At 37.4% G+C, this 26,870-nt stretch overlaps 1 protein-coding gene across 1 annotated transcript in view; it reads right to left on the reverse strand.

Moving 5' to 3' along the window:
• Positions 1–517: 517 nt before the first annotated feature.
• The window catches only part of grin2cb (glutamate receptor, ionotropic, N-methyl D-aspartate 2Cb), a 32,745-nt gene continuing 6,392 nt past the window's right edge, over positions 518–26,870 (reverse strand). Inside the window, exons 3-14 of the mRNA XM_027140379.2 lie at positions 23,630–24,056; positions 19,925–20,520; positions 18,631–18,745; positions 12,829–13,040; positions 8,365–8,533; positions 7,417–7,570; positions 6,924–7,049; positions 5,632–5,861; positions 4,708–4,868; positions 4,312–4,499; positions 3,754–3,986; positions 518–2,948 (exon numbers count right to left, since the gene is read on the reverse strand). Coding sequence (XP_026996180.1) covers positions 1,548–2,948; positions 3,754–3,986; positions 4,312–4,499; positions 4,708–4,868; positions 5,632–5,861; positions 6,924–7,049; positions 7,417–7,570; positions 8,365–8,533; positions 12,829–13,040; positions 18,631–18,745; positions 19,925–20,520; positions 23,630–24,040 — 3,996 coding nt within the window. The 5' untranslated portion in view covers positions 24,041–24,056 and the 3' untranslated portion in view covers positions 518–1,547. The remainder of the gene's footprint in view (positions 2,949–3,753; positions 3,987–4,311; positions 4,500–4,707; positions 4,869–5,631; positions 5,862–6,923; positions 7,050–7,416; positions 7,571–8,364; positions 8,534–12,828; positions 13,041–18,630; positions 18,746–19,924; positions 20,521–23,629; positions 24,057–26,870) is intronic.

Below are 26,870 nucleotides of genomic sequence, written 5' to 3' on the forward strand. Positions count from 1 at the left end.
TTTTAACACAGAAAACACAACGCTCCATTTTATAGACCTAAAGCATGCTTTGGTTATCTCTTCCTTGCTTCCGTGCCTTCAATAAAACTTAAGTGTTTCTTTCTGCAGACAACTGCTGCTGCAAGTGAAAATTTATGAGGGAAGTATAATTGTTGTGCAGTAAATAAAGGCATCGCTGAACAGTAATGATGAAAGTGGGTTAGTGTACATGCTTCGTATTGTGCTATCATTCATACGGAAGAAAAAAAGCAAACGCTGGTAACAGGAAAATGAAAGTTTCTCAGTGTTTAGATTCTCATATACTGTACACACTCCATGAGAAGAAGGTTCCTTATCGGGTGATAAGAAAAGCTTCACTGCATAATTACCTCAGCGCAGGTCACCTTGGGCTTTGGAGGAACACGTTGAGGTGGAGGCATTGGACATAATGAGGTCCAGGAGTGAAGGACAATTTGGGTAACATTTCATGCACTTTGCATAATCACTGTACGGATTGATTTTAATAAGATATTTATGAAGCTGCTTATAACCTTTAGCATTCACAATGGAAGGCTTTTACTCTGTTCGAAACATTTAAGGGTCTTTTTATTTAGCTCTCCATGTTCATCTTCCTTTCTCTACCACTGAAGGCTTTACATTTAAAATGTAGGCTAATATGGGGATGTTATACTGTACTGTTAATCACCAATAGAGCTCTACAGAGGAAAATACAGAGGAAAAATACTTACAGCTGTAATAAACTATAACTGCAGATTTCATTTTATTTGTTTTAAGTACAGGTACAAATGAGAATGGGAGTGTGAACATGATTGTAGTTATTGTAAAAAATAAAATCTCATGTGAACACAAAAATTACTAAAACATTTAGAAGAGAACTTTTTTACTGGTCAACACGTAAATTTTTATAGTGGTTCTTATATAACGAGGTACATAATAATGGACATTGAAGAACTATATTTTAATCACAATACCTAAAGTATAAAGTAATACTGAATGCAGAAGGTAGCATTCAGACAAGTCTTTTAGTTACCCCTTTTTAAAAAGCCACAAATTATATGGTATCTATTAAATAGGCTTTTGTGATTTATTAAAGCATCGGAGGTACTTGATAATACTAATAATAGAATACCATTTGATTCACCCTACAATGTGTGGGAAGAGAGGGAACATGTGTGTGTGTGTGTGTGTGTGTGTGTGTGTGTGTGTGTGTGTGTGAGGGCTGGAAAATATTTTTGAATGTCTTAAGGGCTTATAAAATTAAGTGTTATAGCTGATTACCTGGATCATTGCCAAATTTATTTCAAATAAAAAAAAGACACTTCACTACATATAATATGAACTATTTATATCACACTAATTGTTTAAAAATTCTTTTACAATCTCTGTATTATTGCACTTTGTTGAATAAAAGAAAGCCCAAAGTTTATCAGTGTGCAGTTCTTTTTGGAAGGAATCACAGATAGTTTTCAAACTGGTTTCTGCAATTCAGTTTCAAAGCTTGGCACTGCAGATAGTTGTGTGGAAAATAAATAATTACGTTTGAACGGTCAAACCTCAGACTCCAGACTAGAGATCCTTCCCCATGTCAGAGGTACACCTGCGGAGCCGACCCTGTAAAGCACCCTGCTGCCTGGAACAGGGAGCAGATGGCCATCCTGCAAGTGTACAGAAGACCTATACCCCCTATACCCACTGTCACTGGGATGGCCCATGCAGGGGAAAATGTTGCACAGTTCTGCTGGTCCATATGGCAGTGGTCTCTGGTAGGCAGGAAGGTCAGGGTAGGAGTATTGTCTATGTACAAAGCTGGAAGCCCTCCTCACACCCATGGCATTATGATGTACTGCTTCCCTGTAAGAGGGCAGATAGGTAGATTGGGAATGCCTTAACTTATGACCCTTTCTTGGCTGACGGCGGTATGAGTGAAGGTAAATGTGTTCCACAGGCAAAGGGTGGTAATTGTTATTTCTCCCTCTTCCATAAACTTCTGTGAAAGGAAAAAGGTCTGGCATGTTAACTCGACATGAGTCTGGGTCAAAAGGCCTTTCATTTGGAAACCGCACTCTTCCTGGGCCCCAGGTGGCTTTAAGGAATGAGGGCCTGCGATGGATTTTTCTCTTTCCTATTAAAGGCATGCCATCCCCATAATCAACATACGTCTTAATGCAGGAATTACAGGAAATATCTCCTGGATGATAAGGGCTTTCCATTGAAGAAGGGTGTACATCATGTGCAAAATGGTTTGCTTGGACTTCTGCTTGACACACATTGTGGCCTTTGTCATCGTGTAATCCTCTAAGATCCACAGACTCCTCAAGACAACTTTGGGCTCTCTTTTTCCATCTGGGTCCTACAAAGGTGTTGCAAGGTTCCTGATGCTCAGCAAATATGTCTGGTGCCTGTAGATCTTTATGTGACATGACACGAGGGGGCATTTTGGCTGACTTTTGGGGATGCATGTCATATGTTGCTAAATGAGGTGTGCTAATGCTAGATATTGGTAGCAGCCCATTATACATGCCACCAGTTCGGGACGGGACGGTGTAGTGTAGCGGAGTTGGGTGTGGTAATAGTCTTTGGGTAGATCCATGTGGTGGACTGGTAGTTTCGGTATAATGTTGTGGGAATTGTGGTGGTAAAGAGCGCTGCCCAAGGGATGAGTGGTTTTCTGTGATGTTAGTAATGTAAGACAGATGAGCTGGCAGGGTCTCAGTGGTGGTCACCTGTGGAATACGGGCAGGCAAGCTTCCACCTTTCCGACCCCAGTTCTCAATGGTTTTTGTTGCCTTGTCCAGAGAATTCTCAACCTTTGCTGAGGATACAATGTCTTTGGCAGTCTGAAGCATTTTAAGCATGTTCGCCTGGGCATAGTTTGCTGTGATGTCAAGATTCTGCAGGTTTCCTGATCTTCCCATGTCTTCAACACCATTAAAGCAGCTGTAAATTCCCTAAGAATGACATGTATAATAAAGACATTAATAAACACTCGAGTGTAATTTTGTGCCAGCTTCACAATGATGAACTTAATATGACCAATTTAATGAAAGCAAACTAATATTTTATATATATATATATATATTGGGTAGGATCTCTACAGATCTGTCTTTATTAATTTTCTTTTAATCTTTGTTAGTCTTTGTCTCTTTGGTCTTCTCCAATGATAATGGTCTCAGTAAACACTTTGATATCTTTTGATAACCTTCTTCAGCTCTGAGAAATGTCGATATTTTCGGTTTTGTGTGTTGTGATAGCTTTTTTCTTAATCCCGCTGACTTTCAACTCGACTGCTCACAGAAAACTGCTTTAGAGTTTAAGCCTGTTTGAACCTTTCATGCCTAAATAAACCTTAACAGAGAAAACATGACAAGTCTAAATCATTAGACACACTAATACAAAAATGCAAACAATTAGAGCATTTCTATGAGGATACACAGATTGAGCTGGTTGTTAAAGATATTGATTCAATACTTAGGCCGTGTGGTAGAAGGATTTTAATGGAAATCTACCATTAAAAATGAAACATAGATATTTTGTGGTATTGAGCAAGACCATACTGTGCTCAATTTACAACCACACATTAATGTAAACTGGGAGACTTGAAACCAACAGTGGTATTTTCACAGCAAAATTGTAAAACATAAACCTAATGCTTCAGTATTTAAAAAAACTTTTCATTTGAGTTTGCTGCCTTAGTATGGGGAAAAAGCTAATTGGTTTTATGAAACAACATGCTGTGGTTTGGCATACACCTACCCTGCTTATGGCCAGAAGGAAGTCTAGACGTTCAGATTTGTGCACACAGTGTCTGATTTTCCAATAAAGCAGATGTTCCCAGGCAAAGACAAGCAGACTAAGACCCATAGCAACCAGTAGCATGTAGAAGACGCCTGCCATGTTGTCTATGTCCAGTTTGGAACTCATCACCTCATTCTTCTCATTCTGGCATATTCCAGACAGCCATACAGTTTCTAGCCTCTGTGTGTCCCCTTCAAAAAAAATGAAAAGTAAGCTACTTACAAAGATACTAACACTGTTCAACATGCGAAATCTACCGTATTAATAAGTCAAATGTAGTTGTCTTTGTGCTGTATTTAAAAACGATACATTGAGAGTTTATTTTCTAACTATAGAAAATGTGTACTGTATAGTCTGTAATTTTTGAAGGCATTTAATCTATGACTTTAATAAACCTTATGACTTCCTGGGTCTTTGATGATATTATAGAAAGCATGAGAGAGGACAGTAACAGCTTCACACTGTGATTGAGGATATTAATTGTGGAACATATCTGATCCCCTGATGATGATTTACCATCTCCCAGGAACTGGAGGAGAGCCAGGTCTATGGGGCGTTTCCAGCGGGAGTCCTTCTGCAGAGCAATGCCATAGCCTGTTGTAGCAAACACCTTCCCACTGCCAATGGTCACCAGCTTGCAGCCCTCGTCCTTGCCAGCCATGTAATTAAGCACTGCAGCATCATATATGAAGGCATCCAACTTCCTGCAGCAAAGACGACGTGACATTTATCTTACTGATAAGCTCACGATACAGTAATGATTACATTGGGTTACATATAATTACATATACTTACATCAAACAAATAATTACTGTCCATTTATTTGACTTAATAGTGGCCTGTTGAAGGTGTATTAAACACCAGCTGCCTTGAATTATTCAAAATCACAATAAAGTTCAGAGAAAAACACACCCTGTTTTGAGACTGTTGAGCGCCTCTTCCACTCCTTTTTGGTTGTATTTGGTCATGTGGCTGTGCATGTCTGGATAATTGCTGCGAATGTTTCTCTCAGTGCTGCCATTTGGGACTGTGCCGAAGCGAAAAGGGGGGTAATGCTCCTGGGGCTTCTGAAACTGCAGGATAAGACAAGCTGTGAACTTTGGTTAGATGTCTGACTGTTAGCTGTAGGCTGTGTCGAATTTTCACCTTTCCGGCTCCCACAAAAGTAAAGCCTACTTTGTCAGTAACGCGTCAGTGCATTTTTCAAAGTCACAGTCACACTTAATGCAGAAAAATGAATGAATTCAATGAATAACAGGTGCATTGAGTTACAGTACCATTCATGAAGGCTACAGCTTCCAGTGAATTTTCCTTCACATCTTATTGACAAATGGTTTTGGCAAATACATGTATGTGTTAGCTATATGGTATACGGGTATATGGGTGTGGAGATATATTGCATTTGAACGGTCTGGACAATCTGGTAATTTCCTTCCAAAGTCGATCTAATCCTTCTAAAGTAGAATAGGATCAGTCTGCAGCGTATAAGGTTTAAGAACAGATTTTTAAATCCATCCCAGCTTTATGCTGAAGCACAGTGCCTGTGAAATCTGCATACATTAAGCCAACTCTGTATCACTGCTGTCAAATCTATTAAATTTGCCTCCTGGGGTTTATTCACTTTTGTAAAAGTGCAGCTCATGAAAGATATTATCTGAAAAAAGTATCTCAATTGTGGTAATTTATTTAACTTTAATTAAATCCGGGAATATATTAACTTCTCTAAGCAGACTTCCTTTGCCTCTATACACATATACAGTATATATATTTCACTATGTGCAATTCAGTGCATTAAACTGTAATCGTAATTCTTTAGAAACCGTTTGAGTGTCTTACCTTTTTGTCACTGAGCCCAGATACAGTGTCAATATACTGCTCTTGGATCATGAAGGCAGCTAAATTTGCAGTGTAACTGGCTAGAAAGATGACAGCAAAGAAGGCCCAAATTAGCACCATAATCTTGCTGGTTGTTCCTTTAGGGTTTTCTATAGGGACAGAGTTATTGAAGACAATTCCCCATAGCAGCCAGACTGACTTTCCAATAGTGAATGTGGGACCCCCGGGCTCTGTGGGGATAGATGGAAAGAGAAAAGAGAAAACCACTCATGCATTACTTCATGTCATGGCTAGTATTCTATGTAGAATTGATATATATATAGAAATGTCAATATGTGTGGTGGTCTGTGAAAACTGGTCGGATCTTGCTGCAGCTGAGATCCAGGAAAACAGCCAAAAATGACAGCAAAAGATCATTATATCATGCCAGTAATATACTTTGAGTGCATGTCTATTTAAAAAAAATCATACATACAGTATATTTTAACTAAAGCAATGTGAAAATAATTTTACTTAGGTTACTGGCTAACCTTTGCTCGTCTGCCTGTCATCATGTTGGTAAGGAGACAGCAAAAAAAAAAAAAGGCAGTACTGTACATGCAGTCAGTCTCCCTAACAATATGTAAAATCGCCCTGTAAAGGCAGTTTTCTGATGATTTGTAAAAATCATTTGAGCATGATCGAATCAGTTTGTTATATCAACCGTTAAAATATCTGTGATGCTCTTCTGCTTTACATCATCATCAAAACAGAGAAGTGTGATTAGCACCTGATCGTACGAGTTTTACGTTTTAAAAGAAGTGTTAACATGTTTATATGACCTAATTTTACTTTATCAATAATAAGAAATTTAGTTGACTGAAAAAATCAGTGATTATTTCCCAAGGAAAAACAGTCATCAGGTGAGTAAAGAGACATCAATAAGGCCGGTGTTCAAATGCAGCAAGTAACAAGAGGATGAGATTGAGACTTGAGCTTTAGAATTTGGTGCTAATGTTTCCTCACAAGTAGATAAGTTAATAATATATATAAAATGTATAAAATGTATTTGCTTCCTTTTGATATTACAGACTTTTGAATAAATATAATAATATATAATATACAGTATATATATATATGTGGTTCAGAGGTTCATCTTTAGTGATGGGAGAACCCTCCCATTATTGCAGGGTTCTACTGAGTCTTAGTGTACGATTAAGAACGCATATACAGTATAGACTAATTAGCCTTGATTTGCCTCATTTCTTAAGTTCTTAACAAAACTTTGACAGAAGAAGAAAAAAATCACTAACCTTTGGCATTGACTAGGCTACGGTTGTACCCAACAGGGCTAAAGTACTCAAAGATGAAGACTGTTACAGCCACAACAGTCAGGCACATAACAAACATCATGACCCACACCGCTGGGCTATAAGGCTCTGTAAGGAAAGAAGCATATTAACCCACATTCCACAACCTCCATGAGAATACAACACAGCATTATTATTAACCACTGCAGTCAGAAATGATGAAATCTGTTACTTGTTTTAAGTCTCTATCGGCCCATTATAGGATGAATAATGGCTTAATAAATGATTAAGTTTAAACACAAAAACAAAACAAAACAAATGGTAAGGCTTGGTATCTAAAAGACCAATGGGATTTGAATGTCCCAATTTTAGTTTAGATCCTTCCACCATTTCTGTAGCTGAACAAAACTTCAATTAGCAGTAAATATTTAGTGCTGCCTGTTAAGTCGATGTGACTGCCAAAGGGGAGAATAATTATGAATAAAACTTTTGTCACCTAAAAAGGCGGATGGGGAGACAGTGCCATTGCTTCTAGCTACCATGACACTAATCCCAGTCTCCACAAATGGCACTGAAAAGTCAATGATCTCTGAACGCTCCTCATTAATAGTGAGTGATCCGATAGCCATATCTGCACGCTTGTAGAAGACCTAGAGATCATTAAAGAGAAAACAGATCATTTGTTATACAATTAATTATTACTAATTAATGGCAGCTTCCTTCATTGCTTAACTGTTTTTTTGTCATCTAGTTGTTGTATGTTTTTTTGCATGGCATACTGCTTAACAGCTAGAACAGCATCACATTTTCCACAGACAGGATAAATGAGGTGAGGTAACATCACTGTGTGAGCTAAGTGTGTAACAGCATAGACATTTGATAGCATTTCCTAAGGAGAAAGACGGAAAGACATGGTCAAACAGTTATGTAGTAGTAATTCAGTTCATTTTATCACTTGCTTTTTCAGCGCACACAAACATTTAAATACTAGGATTATTAAATACTAGGAAATCTTTGCTCATTTTTAATATGGGACATATGGTGAGATGCAGGTGATGGAAATGCTGAAAACATCAGCAGCTGTGGAAGACACTTAAACACCGGATGAAGTGACACTATACGCGGCAGGAGTTGACAGGATGAATGTCGTCAAGACAGTATTTTAAATTCAGTTCACCCTGTGAACACATTTAATGAAACAGGTTGCATCTCACATAATAATTAGACACAAACAAGCAGATTTGCGTTGAGGAAAGAATGCTCCGTTAGAGGTTATTGCCAGTTTTGAATTAACATGCTCACTGCTAATACAAATGAACTTCAATGAGAATTTAATTCTGTGTGTGTGTGTGTGTGCGTGTGTGTGCGTGTGTGTGCGTGTGTGTGTATTTGTGTGTGTGTGTGTGTGTGTGTGTGTGTGTACGTGTGTGTGCAGCTCTTATACCTCGCCTATCATCCCATTCCAGATGCCTCGGACCAACTTCCCATGTTTACCATTGGTGACCAAGTAGAGATCATAGGAGAACTTGATGGTGCGCGAGAGCTTCTTGAGAATGTCGATACAGAAGCCCTTGCAGCACAGTTTGGTGTAAGGCTCAGAATGACCTATACCACTGCAAAAAGAGGTGAGAAATGTTTTTTTTTTTGGTGATTATGAACAACCTAAGTAGTATGTGCAATTTCAACAACACTTTTACAGTTTAACAAGTGCATTATGCGTAAAAACTGAACACATTGAACATATTGTACAATGGCGCAAAGCATTTAGTCAAAGATTCGTGGAACTTAAAAACACTGTCCTGCATGTTAACATAAATCAAACATCAAAGTATAGAAATTGTTTAAAATCCGATTTCCAATTCCGGGAAGCAATTCCGAATACATGAATTGACTCCACACACTTAAAACCTTAAGTGGCAGCTGTTTTAAAAAGAAAATCTTTATATAAATTGTTAATTTATACAAAAGTATGTATGTTTTTTAAAGTAAACAAATTTATTTGATCAATTTGCCTCTGAAACGTGGCATCTTTTAGCCTGCACAAGTGCATCAATATCAGGCATTATGTCCTGAGTAGCAGCCGATTTTAGAATCTCATTTAAAGATGGGGTCTCCGATATTTGAGAAATGCTTCAGAAAACTGCGTCGGGCCACCAAACTAAACAAAAATCAAAACAAACGTGTAGCCAATGAGCAGAAAGGGGCGGGGCTTGTCAATATGTGCGGAGCGAGTGTTCAGTGCGCATGTGTGACATTAGCAGAAAGCGATTTTAACATTGACATGGAGGATAAAAACAAAGAAAGAAAGTGAAGAAAGGCTTACGATAAGACAAGAAGTAGGACGTGTTAATATAGGATCAGCTTTCCAGCGCTGGAAAGCTGTTATTAATAAACTATTATTAATAGTATATTAACGTTAAGTTCAGTTCTTTGCAAATAGATAGTAAGTCATTTTACTTATTGCAGATTAAAATGTACAAATACTGTATATAGACAGACAGAAGCATTTGGACTTTTGTAAAAAGATTAATGTGGGATTTTTCAAAATGTGTCAAATAAGTAATTGTGAAGCAAAACATAAGGTTGTAAATGCAGGCTTTGTTTTAAATATTAAAACCATCCGTTTATTTTCAACTTTTAATGAAAAATATCCCAGATTTCATGGTCTCAGTCATTCAACCCTTTACATGCAGGCAGGCAGAGGGAGAGAGAAAGAGAGAGAGAGAAATACAGACAGAACAAATAACAGAGAGAGAGAAAGATTTATATGTTGATCTATTGATCTATCAATCTGTCAATCTATTATCTAAATCTTAGACGTTGCGTTCCTGGGTTCCACATCTACACACACAAGTACATACTGAGTGCGGGTGTGTTGAACATATTCGGCCTCAATTCTAAAGATTATAATCATAGCAAAAGTTCCATATCCCCATTCAAACACTGTGGTTTGTTTGGGTATTAGTTTGAGGAAGCACTGAACAGAGAAGCTCCAGGAGTAATGATCAGTGCATCACCTCTATCCCTCACCAGACCTCCCACCAACTGTGCTGTGGAGGAGGAGAGACGAGAGGCCAAGAGGCCATGACAGGTGGACACCAAGCACAACAAAGGGAAACAAATGAAGAGTTGATGTGATGATGAAAGTCTCTGAGTGGAAGCAAGCCAGGCAGAACATAAACAAGCTTGTCCCCTGGTATCTCATCTTTCCAGCTGAATGTTGCACTGGAGATTTTAGGTTAAGTGGGGTGTGAATTGTAGCCAGATTCTTTAATCAGTCAAGGGTTTATGTGAGCTCACACACACACATACTATAGACACACAAGGCACTTATACTGTGTGTATAGGTCGAGACTGAGGGAGTGAGGGCACTGTAAGAGTATGAGAAGAAAATTGAGGTCTGAGTTCATCGGTTTCTTTAGTGGACATGTGCACACATACTTCTTCTTATAATTTCTGCTCTCACTTCAATTTCTGGGAGATACAGTATATCTCTGCTTCCATTTGTGACCTGTTGTTGCACAGTTAGAGGAGTAGCACTAAGACGTTGTAGACACAAATATTCAGTATAAAATATCATTCACTGATTATTTCTTCCAAATTTATACCATAAACAATTGTGATACATTTGAGTGTCTAGTTAATTAATAGTTTAATGGATCTCGACAGAAGTTTGATTTCACTGTGTTTCTGCAAAGGGCCATTGCAATAATACATAATCCGAGGATTCACTTTAAAATGTGGATAACGATTCCAAGACTTCCCAAACAGTACTGTCATTTAATATGGAGATTTGTGACAGCCCATGGCACTGATGTCATCATTAATGTTATTTATCACCATGCCCCTCTAGGGCATCCCATCTTCCCTGAGGGGTGATTACTCCATTCACTGATTTATTAACTTGTTCTTCCCTCAGCATGCTGTCATAATGAAGCAGTTGTCTTTTTCCCCAGGGCACGAGGTGCACCTCACTCACTGCGTGTTTCCTTTTACTGCCTCTGCACAACTCATTCAGCCTTCTCTCATTCAGCACAGCAGATGAACAACACCCGTTCTAATGTCATTTATGCCTGGAAATATGTCAGCGATAGAGGAAATAAATACACACAAGATCTGAAAGTCTGAGAAAACTTGTGGAATTGGTGACTGTGTTAACTGCTTTGTACCAAAGGTCAGATTTTCCTCACTTGTAAACTCTTCTACTGAAGAAACTCTGATGGATATGATCTAAAACAGATCATAAGGCTTTCACAAACATTTAGAGTCTGTGTGTACTGTATAATCCATGAAATTAGAGATGAATGACACATTTTCACAAGAGAGCACAGTCTTTTGGACCCCACTGTATATTGTACTTGAACCTTAATGACTGGTTTTATTTGCAGAACTCAGTTCATGCCGTTCAATCACTGAAAATATTTTGCATTATATTGCGATAATGCAAAATAATCTCTAATAACAGTAACCTTACATGGAGTGAATGAGGTCTAATTCAAAGCATTTATTATGAACTGTTTTTATGCTGTTGTCAGGACTCAGCCTGGACTTTGGCCACGTGCATGTGTTTATGTTCTTCGTCACGTGTCTGCTCCACCCTTGTCAGCTCCTCCCTTTTCCACACACCTGTTTCCTATTGTGATTACCCTGTCTATATACTGTGCTGCGTTGCCTTGTGCAGCACAGAATCTACTGTTGTCTTGTCCAGTCTTTAGTCTGTGTCATGTTTAGTGTTCTTTTATTATTAAACCCTGTTTATTTCGCCATCCTGCGTTTAGGTCTGGTTTATTCCTCGTTCGTGACAGCTGTCAAGATTTGAGTCATTCAGACCCAGTAGTGACTAAAAATAACTTGTGTTCAGATACATGTTTTCTATAATACTAGTAGTTTTTCAAATGTAAGGAATAAATCATGGAGTTGATCATTTGCTTTAATACTGTATCATGTCCTGAACTGTTTTAATCCGCTGATACAGTACTGCACAGTGATTTACCAAAGATTTTCCTTTTATTAATGAATGTCTTGTGTTGTAACCGGTTATATTTATATTCATTGTTTTGGAATTTCTGCTAAACAAGTTTGTTCTGGTTCTCTCTTATGTTATAGCATCTATAAACTTTTACATCATTGGTTCTCTCTTTGTTCTCTCTATTGAACTAATGAAACAAAACAAAGCATGCTGTTTAACACTGAGAAAAAGAACGTCCTCGCTCCTAAAGCTAGTCGTATGGCAGAAAATGTACAAAGAGCTGACACTCAGACTTCTCCTACAAAAGTTAAATAAACATGTCTTTAGAAGTTCACTTTCTAACCATATCAACTGTAATGTCTTTTCTGCTAAATAACATGTTTCTTATTTTATTATTAGATTTGGATTATGTGGTGTAGCTGTTGTTCAATTCCCTGTGAATGAACTGTTACTATAGAAATGTGAACTCATTAGAATTTGTGCATTAATAGAAATCTATTATTTTTGCTTTTGACCAATCAGCTTTGAGAGTCCAACAGCACTGTGGTTTAAAATTCTAATACTTCTTCTTTTTTTTGTCTAGAAGCCAGATGTATTACTTTTAAATATTTATTGGTTACACTTTCTATATCTTCTGCATTCATAATGCTAGATAAATGCATTTACAACATGTTATATGACATTTATTCTACCTTATGATTTCTGGAATTAACCTGCGTAACAAATCCTTACTTTCACGTTCTATTTTTATTAAATCGTCCAGTCTGGGAGTGCAGAGTACTGTATGTTCTTTCCACCTTGCTTTCTACTTAAATAAAGCTGTTTTCACAATGGTCACAGCAGCTGCTCTTTGTTTTCAAAGGAACACTGAAAGTCATACTAATACAGTACATAATGTAACACAATATAAGACAAAAAGCAAAACTTTTGAAGGCTTACACTTCGGTCCTGTTAGCCTGGCGACGACAGGGCACGGTGTTCCTCACACATGTCCCTGTGCTTGGATCGACACTCTCCACAATGACAAAGGGCCTCTCCTCTAGAGTGGCCACTGTCAGGTGACGGTTATCAGACACAGGCTCCAAGAAGCTGCCATAGCGAGGCCAAACTGGGTACCGCATGTGCAGAATTCCTGCTTCATAACTCCCTACCTGGGGGAAAAACAGATAAATAAGTGACTTCACTTTACAGCCTTAGGATGCTACTGTAAGGCAGAGAGAGAAAAGGTGCCAAAAAGGGCACTGAAATGCAGGAGAGTGGCAGCAGTAATAAAGAAAAGACATCCCATAATTCAATCGAGCATTTACTCCCCACAGGTAGCGCACATCGGTTTCATGCTGAATAAATCATTCGCTCTTCAGTATGATGCACTCAAGTAGTGCCCTACTGTCAGGCATAGTATGACGAATAACTGGCAATAAAACATGAAACTTGTGCTCCTTTCATACAAGATTCCATTTCTTCCCTAAACCTGAAGTTTTTTTTTTTGTTTGTTTTAAGTTTACTGAAATAAATTTCACCAGAGTACACAGGTCTAAATCTGGCTTGCTGTGTAAGAAACTAGGAATGACCTTAACTCTCTTGCCGGGTAGCTGGGAAAGACCTTCAATCCTTCTTGGTCATATTTATTGAGCAGACAGAGAAAAAGGATAAAAAGAAGGAAGGAAAAGAAAAAGCTGGAAAGAAGTATTTGCTGAGTTGAAATAAGACAAACATAAGAGAAAACATTATATAGAGAGCAAACAGTCAGCACAGTCCAGATTTACAGCTTCTTGAAACGCTATTATACAACCTTCATACAAGCGTCCTGCTGACCCATACCTCAGAAACCATCCACAAAAAGAAGCAGAGCCAGAGCTGCCTGCTTGTTTGAATCTAATTTAATAGAACTTAATTAATCATTTAATGTGACCACATTATTAACCTAGCTGTGTTTTAAACATAAAACTTTATACTGCACGTTAAGTAAACAGCTTCCTTACTACTTAGCACGAATGGACCCTAAACATGTGTTTGTCTTTACCTGCCATATCCACCTAGCACGACTACGCTTCACCTTAAAATATTTATGTACTAACTTAGATTTTATAATCAATGATATTATCTCTTATGGGGCAGGGTGGCTTAGTGGTTAGCAAGTTTGCCTCCCACCTCCGCCTTGTGTGTGGAGTTTGCATGTTCTCCCCGTGCCTCGGGGGTTTCCTCTGTGTATTCCGGTTTCCTCCCCCGGTCCAAAGACATGCATGGTAGGTTGATTGGCATCTCTGGAAAATTGTCCATAGTGTGTGAGTGTGTGAGTGAATGAGAGTGTGTGTGTGTGCCCTGCGATTGGTTGGCACTCCGTCCAGGGTGTATCCTGCCTCGATGCCCGATGACGCCTGAGATAGGCACAGGCTCCCCGTGACTCGAGACGTTCGGATAAGTGGTAGAAACTGAATGGATGAATATTATCTCTTCTGAAATGTTTGTTGATTTACCAGCTATAGTAGTCTTTTTATGCTCTTTTTATGCTTTTTATTTATTCACATCCACAAAAGTATTAGATAGCTATTTTAATGCTACGTTTATGGCTACTTTAATTAAAAAACAAACAAACAAAAAACCAGCATGAACATTTGTATTCCAAGCTAGTGACAGCTTTTATAAAATTGCAATACTTACTACTTTTACCAATTTTGTTGTCAAACTGGAAAAACGTCTGAGTCAAATAACACTTTTGTTCAATTATGGTTATGTTATGACACTTTCTAAGCTGACTTAGACCTTCATGACATTTATATTCCACTGCGTTTGTGGTGTATCGAGGTTTTTTTTATATTTCTGCTTAGATTTTTTAAATATAGAAATACTTATGATTCTATGACACTGTAATAAGCTACAGTATATATGTTTTCTCTGGCTCTTTAATAAAGAATATTTCATGTAGCTATTTATATCAGTGGCTGCTGATGATTATTAAAATAGGACAAGCACAACTTTTCGTCATGGTACCACATATACAACATGAATAACATTTACAGTAATAGGCATGTTCTTATGTTATCGCACAGGGATTTGGAATATTCATTCATTCATTCATTCATTCATTCATTCATTCATTTTCTACCGCTTATCCGAACGTCTCGGGTCACGGGCAGCCTGTGCCTATCTCAGGCGTCATCGGGCATCGAGGCAGGATACACTCTGGACGGAGTGCCAACCCATCGCAGGGCACACACACACACACTGATTTGGAATATCAGACTAAAAAATAGTCACAGTTATCTATTATTACTGTACACAGACAGCTAAAACAATTTTTCTGCCTTTCCCATATGGCCTTAAAGCAATCATCTATTATTTACAGTATATGAACATACCAAAAATATATAACAATGCCCTGATTCGGTAATGACAGAATTATGTATTACAATTCAACCCAGAAAGTGCCATAACACAATATTATGGCAACGAATAAACTGTCACTTAATTCAGGTGTACTTTTAACTTAACAGCTGAGTGGAGCTTTTATGGCCGCTCATGCCTGTTGGAATAAGTCTTTCTAAATGTTATTCTAGCTTATCTCAAATGTCAGAAATGGTTATGTAAGGTCATGTAGACCTACTATAATCACAGCTATTAATAAAGTCTTACCCATCTGCTATTGTTCTGCTCATCTGAATGCAGAGGCAAGAATTGGAGATAGTCTATAGCCTTGTAATCCCTGTTTGATCATAATTAACAAACATTATAAGCCTCAGCAACAGGGATTTATTGGGGTATTATTCACAAAATCAGCAAAGCAAACAAACCCAATCTTGTGGCTTTTAGGTGTGGGCAATGAATGAGAAAGGCTTGTAGCATGATAGCATTGGCTCTGTCTTTTGAACCATGAATAAGCATTACTTGGTGGATGGACATGAATGAAGGAGATAAATGTGATTTAATTCAAGCAGTATCTTGGCTGTTACTTAAAGGATAACTTTATAGGTAACAATAAAGTAACGAGAACAATGTAGTAATTCTTAATTCACATTGTTTGGGAAGACAGGTTTTTGATAAATACAAAAACTAGTATTTGTATAGAAATATGGGTGGTAAAGTAAAAACAATCTTCCTAACAGAGTATTAGGTTAATGTAGAGTGAATGATGAATCTACTCCTGTCGCAAATGAAACACTACAATGCAAAGGGGAAAAGTGGATGTTGTAGCCTAGTGGTTAAGGTGTTGGGCTACCGAACGGAAGGTTGTGAGTTTGATACTTATGTCCACCAAGCTGCCATTGCTGGGTCCCTGAGCAAGGCCCTTAATCCTCAATTGCTCAGTTGTATAAAAAATTAGATAAAATGTAAGTCGCTCTGGATAAGAGCGTCTGCTAAATGCTGTAAATGTAAATGCATTACCTTAAGAGATAAACATTCTCAACGATCCTCAGTCTAAATGACTAAACAGCTCACACGATCATGCGTCCAAGCATTCAGTTTCAGTATTTGAAACAAATGTATCTGTAATTTATCCACCTACAGTATTTGTTATATGGAGACAGGTTGCTACCTTAGAGCTCCAGGCTTGTTGTATCTGAGTTTCCACTGTGTTCTCTGGTTTCCTCCCTCCTCCCCCCAAGATCATGAATGTAGTTGGACTGATTACTCTAAATTACCCCTAGGTGTGAATTCTCTGGGGTTACTTAAAATAGACAAATTATGTATAAAGTATCCTGTCAGCTAGGTTTTTGTGTTAACAAATTAAAATATGTTGCAGTGATCAAATTGAAAACTTCAAAGATTGATGATACTAAGCTAAGTGCTAAAGCGTACCTATTTTCATTACCAGTAAATGCAAAAAAAGTTCAGAAAAAAGTTCAATAAATAATACAAAGTTTCCAAAGATCAAGTCCCCAGATGCAGAAGATATTGACAGTCTCTGGGATAGCTTCTGGCTGGCACTTTAAAATAGTACGGTGGTGATTCATGCCGCTAATGTGAGCAGGATCCAGGCAGCATGAGCGTCAGAAGTGGCACTGAGAGTGTTGATAGGAAAACAAGCAAGGCTACAGAGAGAGCTAATTTGTAAGGGAGAAGACATGACTTTTTTTCTAATTTAATACTGCTGATCTACAAAGTATTTTTATCTTGTCTTTCTGGTCCGTGGTTAACAGCACGCTTATTCTTATTATTTTATCCTCTCATTCACCTCAAGGAGGCTCTGATTGACCTATTTATATGCACATCTGCTTCTGCAGTCAGGTAGTGTTAGCACACTGCCAGCCACTCTCCACATGTCTCATGTCATCAGAAAGAACCATAGCCTTGGGGGTCTGACTAAATGAGGGCAAAGGAATTGTTTTAGACAACAAACTGTAATTGCATCATCTGCTGTCCTGACAGTGACAAATTATCTGTGCATAACAGTATAAGAATAATTATTGCTAAATTCAGATCCTAACACTTGTAATTTATTGCCTTCAATGGCAACTTACCATTTAGAATCCTCTGGATTTATGCATAAATGTGACATGATCCCCATTTACATAAAATCTTTTTTTTGTGTGTATGTGTGTGTATTGTGTTTAAACCAGCCACATATTTTATACTATGACACCTCTATTCAACAAATGGTCTTAAAACAATCTGAGGGAACCTAGATTAGATTAGTCTAGGTTTGATTCTGTGTCTTAGTTTGAACCAGAATAAAATGCGTAAAAAGGTAAGTGAAAGTAAAAATATGAAATACAAAGAATGATAGAACATGATTTTGTTACATGGTACTGTATTTCATGGTTCATTAGATAGTAGGGATTTGAAATATACTAAATGTCTTCTTTTTTAAGAGTTTATTTTATTTTATTCTGTTTGTGTGATTTGGATAAACCATGACATTGTTAGAAATAATCTCAGAATCTTCCAGACATACTACAAAAAAAAGTGTGTTGTGCCGCTGTAGAACCATGTGAAACAGTCCTTCCAGCTTTGTAGAGTATGCAGTCAGTCAGAAGGATGTTACTCAGTCTAGCAATGCCTTACTTTAGACTAATAGTACTAGTTGTACTAGGTTGTACTACTAGTTACTAAAAGTAATAGTTGTGAAGTCTTATCAGTTCCCTTTCTCATGCTATGAGCTCCAGTAACTGTTCATTTAAACTTTCTCCAAACATCTCTTATATATTAGAATTTCAGCTTTAAGTCGTGTTGAAGTTGAACAGAAATACATAAAAAAATTATTTAGCTAAATAGAACAAGTCTAATTAGTCTCTAATGATTATTCAAGTATTTTCTGTAAATTTTCATGATCGTTGAAACCACAATTGAAAAAAATAGTTTTTAATGATTTCTGTATATTTGTTTGCTCTACTTTTTTATTGTACAGTTTTCTGTATTGCTGGCCATATTCTATTTATTGCTTTGTCACTGTGTAACTAATATTTTCTCCTATCTGACATGCTAAGTGTAAATTTCCACGATAAGTGTAGCAGTATGATTCTGGAGGCCTATTTGTACTGGGGGAATGACAATAAGCCTACTTGACTTTGAATTATTTGGTTAATTTAGTTTTTTCTTAAGGTAAACAATTAAAATGGCTTTATACAGTACCAAATTTTAACTTTTATTTTTGCCCACCTGGAAACCTTGTGTGAGAAATCTATCATGTAAAAAAAACAACACAAATTCCATTAATTAATGAATTAATTAATTCATTCATTCATAGCCATTGTGTTGAGATGTAAACATTTAGTGATCATGAAAGTCAAAATTTTACCTTACCTTGTCCCAGAGTCTCTCTCTGTCCAAAGCAATGATCACCATTGAGGGATTTGTGAGATAGCCTTGAGCATTGAAAGACAAGTCTCTGTGCTCCCATGTCACATTGAGCATATGTCTATCAAAAAAAGCAATGACAGTATTAGATGTTGCTATGTCCTGCCAAATAAAAAACATTCATCAAAGGCAGTCATTATTTCTTGTTTGCATGTCCTTGAAATGATTTACCAAGTGATATATTTACATTTACAGCATTTAGAAGACACTCTTATCCAGAGTGACTTACATTTTTCTTATTTCAGTTTATACACGTGAGCAATTGAGGGTTAAGGGCCTTGCTCAGGGGCCCACAGTGGCAACTTGGTGGACCTGGGATTCAAACTAATGACCTTCCGATCAGTAGTCGAACGCCTTAACCACTGAGCTACCACATCCCATATACTAATATACTGATATAAGAATCTATGAGAGAACAATAAGTGTGATGGACAAAGGGAATGGACGAATATTATGATATATTAGAATATGTTATATGAATGTGGTAAGTTAATAAAATAACATTAAAACATTAAAGAACCACTGCCATGCTCATTTCTTGAATGCCCTTCACAGTTGCTTTTGTAAAAAGGAAAATTTCTACTAACATTCAAAACACTTTGCCAAGCACTATAATTTTTTGTTAAAAACATTAAATAGACTGCATCTATGAATCATTAAGCCACAATTGCCCAATCTTAGAATATAATCAATGGAAATTCAGTCTCCCGTGTGCCTCAGAAAACTCTTGATCACAGACGGTCTAGGGAAGCAATTGAAGCAGTCTTTAATGAGGTCAGCTGCTCCCAGGTGAAAAGCTGATTTAACTAGGAAATCTCTGAATCTCATTAGAAAGGAGAAGACTGATCAAAAAGCACCTATGTGATCTTTCATTTTTGCCTGTGGACTATTTAGCATGAACAAAATTCCTGTGTTCACATAAAACGTATATCAAAAAAAAAAAAAAAAAATCTAATCCTAGTTAAACTTTTCTGTATAATTACAACTACCAAGAATGATCTGATAGGATCAAAAACATCTCCCAAGTCAGGAATGGAGCATAAGGATGTAGGGCAACTGCATAAAGAACTACATGTATTATTTCATAATACAGTGCTGTTGCTCTGGTTCATATAGTATTTGTAGAAAACTTTGCAGAAGTACAAGAAAATGGACACTGAAAAGAGTTCTCCATAACAAGTAGGTACATGAAAAATATCAGTGGATAACGATTACTTTCAAGCAAATGTTGAAATCTCACCTAAAAAGTGAATAGTGGTCATAGGATTTTGTTGAACTGTTACATTGACTGTGCAGTTCAGGAACAAGTCCTCTATGTTTGTGGAAACTGTACACCCCCTGCACCACCACAGCCACTCCTTCCCTCACCCTTTGACGCAGAGTTTTTCTCCAGTGATCTGAAATTATGCTGATGACCCCGATTGGAAAACTGTCTGGAGGTGAAGCCTCTGGGTTTCCTACTGCCAAGCTGGGGATGACCCAAATGTACCCAGGACCCAAGAGTCCGACATCAGATGCTATCCTGAACAGATACTGAGCCTCCTCGTGTGAGCAGTACACCAAATACACCTGAGCGTCCACCTGTTGCAGCAGACGCCGTGAGCGGATGTCATTGGCACCCACTGACATCTCGAAGCTTAGCACATCCTGCAGCTCCCAAAGAAAGTAGCTGGAGTCTGTGAAAGAGCGGATATAGTCCACAAAGTTTTCATAGCCTGGATAAAGGCTGGTGATCACCACAAAGCTGCCCCAGTTGTATTCCTCCATTACTTTGAACATAGCATTGATCTGCTGCTCAATGGAAGCTCCCATCTGGAGGAAATTCGAACCGTCAGCCTGGAAGAAAAGGGTAGAGAAGGAAATGCCAATATTGGTAAAGCGATTTTGTAAATTACAATGAATGGGTTGGATGCTAGAAATGTTAGAGAATGGTCAAAGTAGACAGACAATTGTAAATTCAATATTCCATATGTTTGTTCTTAGGTGATATTAGTTGGGTTTAGCAGGCTGCTTTTATTGAACAACGATCAGTACACCTAACAACTCAAGTTACGCCATAATATTATGAATGCGACCATGAATGATCGTCTATCCTTTATTCATGATAGAAATAATTGGATGTTCTAAAAATCATTGGGTAGTCTGAGTTGCATTCTGTTTATTTCAGAAATATCAAGATAAGGAATGCCCTGAAATGTGAGCTGCATCATCATCATCATTCTGACAAAAGCTGATATAAAATACAAATATAGCCTGTGCTTAGGAGGACAGCTTGAGAATAATTTAGCGATGAATGAAATATCAGCTTTCACTGATGCACTTGTTTACTTTATAAATTATGTCTTAAGCAAGTAGAAAGGAAAAATATATATATATATATATATTCCTTTGTATGGAAACACATTTGAGTCACAGTTTGTAGTCTTTGGGATTTGTATTAACTATCACGTTGTATCCATGAGGCACTGTGAACACTTAACCTTGAACACCTTTCTCAAGTGTGGAGGACTGGATCCGGAATACAAAGATAAATTGCTGGAATATTGATCCTAGTGAAGAATTGCCACAAGGCACAATCATGATTTATTGCCCAACTTTTTAACATTTTTTTCTTTTTCCTTTTGACAATTTGGTTTCAATATCTGCTTGAATGTGCAGATGTTATGTACAGCAGTTGTTAAAGTTGCAAAGTTATACACAAATTACACCGGTACAGATCCTTCTTGGCACTTAACTCTGTCACATTAGAAGATGTCTTTGTGCCCTATTCTGCCAGCAGCCCTTGCCTCTCAAAGGTGGCTGAAAATGCAGGAGGGAGATTGAAATGGCCAATTAAGCGCTGGTCTTAGAAAAATGAGTGGAAAGGTCTCTTCTTGGCAGGAGCTAGGAGACATTTTCCCAAGACTCCTATCTGACAGGAGCTTGCTCAAACCCATATACGCTGATCCAGTGTCCTTCAGGTAACTTCTACAGCTTACCTAAAGTAGGCTGGCTATGGGAATGAGAAGGGTTCAGGCTGACGAGAGCTCTGGGACTCACTCTTACTTTTTAGAGCAACTTTTCTTTTTTTTTTTAAAAAGTAGAAAAAGATCACCGAGGTTCAGCCCTTCAGAGCCTGACGCAGAGACGCATCCAATTAATTGAATTGAAAGTAAAAGGATTGTTCCAGCATCTAGCAGAATGGAGCTACTTTACTGGAGATCACTGAATGTCTTTTTGAGGAGTTCATGTCATATATTCCTACTGTGATCATATACGATATAATGAGCGGTAAAAGAGAACTTGAAAAAATTATCTCTTGTTCTTGAAGGATCCCATACCAGATGGTTTTATTCTTTAAGCAACAGGAAACTTTTCAAAGTGATAGCTTCATAGTGATCGTTTTTAAGGACAATATATGAACTAGTATTAATTAATCTTTAATCTATCAAATTTTATTATAATACCTAAAATAGCCATTTATAGGTATGTACAACGACATTTTCTTCAACATGTGCAAAAATAAACAAGCATTTTTTTCAATTAATATAATTTATATATAAGCTTCTCAGGCAACAGAAACTCTAGATTCTAGTTTGTAGTGTACTAATTTTCCACAAACAGTCATCAGACATAGTACTATACATGTAAGTGTTATAGTGTGGTCTATTTTTAACACTGTTTTCCTTTTACTGTTTCCAAAGGAAAAAACAGCCTGTTTGTATTAAATGAACATTTTATGGCAACAATTACAAAGTTATTAGAAGAAGTGGAAAGAGCAGATAATTGCATATCAAATACAGGAATAGAAAATGCTGCAATAAAAAAGCCAAAACCCATCTGCTGGTTTTTAACATGCATAAAAATATATGTAACAAAAGCTCTACGTTTTCTTAGATTATCTGAAGACAACCAGAAACAGGAGACAGGTTTTGCTTTTTAAAGACTCCTATTATCACTCTTTATAATTCCATTATAATATTAAGGATACAAGCATGTTGTGTGTCTGTTTCTGTTTCTGTTCCTTTTTTTTAACATTTCATCACTTGTGACTCTCATCATATGACATACAAAGTAAGCATAAACTTTAAATAGCACTTATTGGATTGGAAATCACTGTCTTCTTTATTCAGTACTAATTTAAAATATAGTGGGGGGGGGGGCATGGTAGCGGTAGGGGTTAAGGTGTTGGACTACCAATTGAAAGGTTGTGACTTCAAATCCCAGGTCCACCAAGCTGCCACTGCTACCCTCTATTGCTTATTTGTGTAAAATAGGATTAAATGTAAGTTGCTCTGGATAAGGGCATCTGCCAAATGCCATAAATGTAAAAGTAAATATCATAAAACCTACTGAATTCAAGTCTTCACGGATCTCATCGGTTGTATTTGGACTATTTCTGAGACCCTACTGAGAAAATGGTAGTGCAAATATGAACATGAATGATTAGGTATGTAACTTAATGCTTTAAACTGTTTAAAGCTGTATACTAATTAAACAAATTTGTGGAACTTGTCTGTTTAAGATTTGCATACATCTAGAAAAATACGATAAATCGAGGGATATTTGACTTTTCTGTCACTTGTATGTCATAATCCTAGCTAGATAAAATATTTATCCAGAAGTATAATAATTTTTCCATCTTTCCCATCTTTTCACAAACACCAGTAATCACTTCTATTTGTCTAAAATTAACTGTAGGCATACATTATATCTCTATGTGACTTACGGATAATCTTTTATTAATGAGTTTATCAGCTTCATATCTCTACAAGTTTTAATAAAATTAAAAATTTACAAATTTAGGTCGAATCTGTCCCAGCAAGGTAAATATAATTCATGTGACAAAGTGGGAGTGCTCAAGAGCATATATTTGCACCCTAATCAACTAGACATTTAGTGCCTTAACATTTAAATACAAGCTTTATGGTATAGGCCCTCAATTACCACAAAAATGTCAATTTACCTTGTGAGGGATGACTAGGGCAGAACCCCCATTGATGCCAACTATGGGTATTGAAGTCTGGGAGGAGAGAAAGTCTAAGATTTGAGCTACAGCCTCTGAGTCAACATTATCCTCAAACACTACACCATGGAGGCTCTCAGCAGCCATCGTCTGACAGAGGCGTGTAAGCAGCGCACTAGGGCTTGTATCATTTACTAGCACAGTGATGGGGTTCACATCCAGCGGCAGGTCGAGGAAGTTCTCCCGGCTCAGACGTCCCTTTATTTCCCCTTGGTGGCCAGAGCTGCTGAACACCACAGCCACATTAACTGTAGGTGGGCCAAAGAAAGGCCGAGCCTGGTAGTGCAACATGGCAGTAAACAACAGGAGGAGCTGGAGAGAGAGACTCAAACACCCCTGATGAAAGGCCATTTCAGGCACCTACAGCCTGCAAAGACAGAGAGAGAGAGAGATAGAGAGAGACAGAGTGAGAGAGGGGGGGGGAAAGAAATAAACACATGCAATAAACTACAAGTTAAAATATTCAATGTGTAATTTCTATTACACATAAACACTCATTGCATGTGTCCAGCACGAAGTATATTGAGTACATGCTGTGTATTTCTGCACAATGTGTGTTTGGTCTTGACTACACCGCTGCTTTGCTCTCAGTGTGTGTGTGTGGGGTGTGTGGAGGTAGTTAGCAATATGAGAAGGAAACACACTGAGAGCACAGTGAGGGATTCACAGCAAACTGTGCCCCACTTCCCAGTGTTCACTCTTAGACTCGACTAACACACAGAGGGTGTCAGATTGTGAAGCAATCACTTACAGAGAGAAGCACAACATAAAATAGCTTCTGGTTTTTTGTGTGACATTCTGTGAAATCATTCACACTTCAAACAAGGAATATTAGGACATTGTAATGACCCTAATGGTTAAATTACACAACACTGATGTGATGGCAGGTCACCAAGTCAACATTTAATATGAATAGAATTTAATATAAGAATAGAAGTACCACAATAATAGCATAAGTAAACATATAATAGCAGTGTTCAGAGGTATTTATTTCACACGTGTTAATCATTGTGAGACTAGGTACAGTAAATGTATCGCTTCCTTTTTTTTTCAAACTAAGATTTGCTTTGTATCTGAAAATGTTAATGAGTGTCTAAAGGAACTGAGCAGTGACAGGTGTGCTATGATGTGCTGTTCGAAGAGTCTTATAAATCCCTAGTCATTTCAGATTGTCGCATGTCAGATTATTTTACCACAGACACACAGCCTTTCTCCTATATATTATCCAATAACAATACATGATCCCAAACGTACATGCAGGCCAGTATGAATGTTTCCCTTCCAGACCTATGTACAGATATATATCTTCATTTCATCATATAGAACACACAATATTTCAGGGAACTTCTGCCCAGTGGATAAATAGGATTATATGTGATGCATGATGAAGTGAAAAAAATACATGAAAACTCATTGATGAGGAAAAAGATCTAAATAAACCGATAGAGTTTAATCTCCACGTTCAGTGTGGATCTATATCATGTGCTGCAAAGCTGAGATCTTAATTTTAATATTAATCCACCCATTTAGACTAATTTCAATTAGTATAAGCCAAGATACGTCAAAGAACAGGGCCTGCTGAAATCAATTCCGGATTGAGTCGTAAGTGAATTCAGACTGTCAAGCTCAAGATCAATGAGAGCAAGACAGAAAAGCAAGACAGAAACCTTCTAATCAATTTTAAGGCCATGCCTTTACTTTAACTAGTTAGCTTTGTTAGCACATTAGTGCTCCATTGATTGCATTATGTTTTCTATATTATTTTTGTGCATGTGAAAAGAATAAACAGCACAAACATCATGTTTATTAACTCAGACAAGACCAAGGCCATATTTACAGCAATGAAGAACCACCAAACTATCAAAATGTTTGAAACATGAAAGTATGTACAGGTAGAAACATAATTTTCCCCATATTTTTGTAAAAAAAAAAAAAAGCCCCGTAAGTCTGTGAAATGATGTATGAAATCTGACCACATGTGGTCAATGGAGACATGTTTAGAATTGAAGATGTGAATTTCTATGTGTCTACTTGTGATCACCCACAAAACATGCTGAAAGGTTTTGAAGACTGGATCTGTCCTACAGCCCTAACTTTGGGTATGTCAGTGTCACTATCTTGTAAAAATGAGATGTGGCAAAAATAAAATCCAAACTAACGTAGGATCAGAAGAAATGTACAAGATTGTGGCATTTATAATTCACAATTTTATAAAAAATAGAAACCTTTCAGATGAAACTTTTATGACATCATCCTCATCATCATCATTTGGCAGATCCTCCTCCTCCTCCTCCTCCTCCTCCTCCTCATCATCATCATCATCATTATCAGAAATTAATTTCATTAAAGCTGTAATTGACCAAGCATTTATTAGAATTAATAAATATTAACGTTGTTATAAAATCATGTCGTGTTTTGCATCTGTCATGTGATCAAAAGGTATAAATATTTCTACTGTAAATATTGTACATATAATCTGTTTATACAGAGCTACAAAATATCCCTAGTGTATGAATTGAACTAGTGATAATCAGTATGCGGCTAATACACATTGTTTACTGGAGCAGATCCAAAGTAATATTAGAGCTATATTTGGATGCGTATTCCTGCCGCACAGCACACAGGGACTCAAATCTAAACTCTACATTATATCCCTCTATTTATGGATCAGATAAAGGGATCTGTTTTAGAGAGGTTCAGTCCAGCAGAACTCCTGGACTCCTGGAGCACTGCTGATACTAACTCATTAATTAATTAAAAACGACCAAACTGGCCATTATCTCATGTGATGCCCTCATGTGATGCTCTCACAACATGCTAGTCTCGTCTTTTAGAGCCAACGACTGATTTCCCCACACAGTTTGAGCTGTATGCATTACAGCAAGCAGTTGCTTTTTTTCAAGTATGAAGCCAAACAGCATCACAGCCTAATGAGATGAACCTGATTTAGAAGCGTAAAGGTTATTCCCATCAATCCATGCCAGCATTTTACAACTGCGACCATATAACCTATTAAGCAATCAGAGCAGATACAACACACATTTAAATTACAGTGGATGAAAAATGTCCGTTACTATTTGCAGTTTTGTAATAGTAGTAATAGGAACATACAATATTTTGAACTCCACGATCAAAAACAGATCCTTGTTTAATTGGAGATCACCAAGAAGTGTCCGGTTCG

The sequence above is a fragment of the Tachysurus fulvidraco genome, chromosome 8 (assembly GCF_022655615.1).
Source record: "Tachysurus fulvidraco isolate hzauxx_2018 chromosome 8, HZAU_PFXX_2.0, whole genome shotgun sequence".
Taxonomy (NCBI): domain Eukaryota; kingdom Metazoa; phylum Chordata; class Actinopteri; order Siluriformes; family Bagridae; genus Tachysurus; species Tachysurus fulvidraco.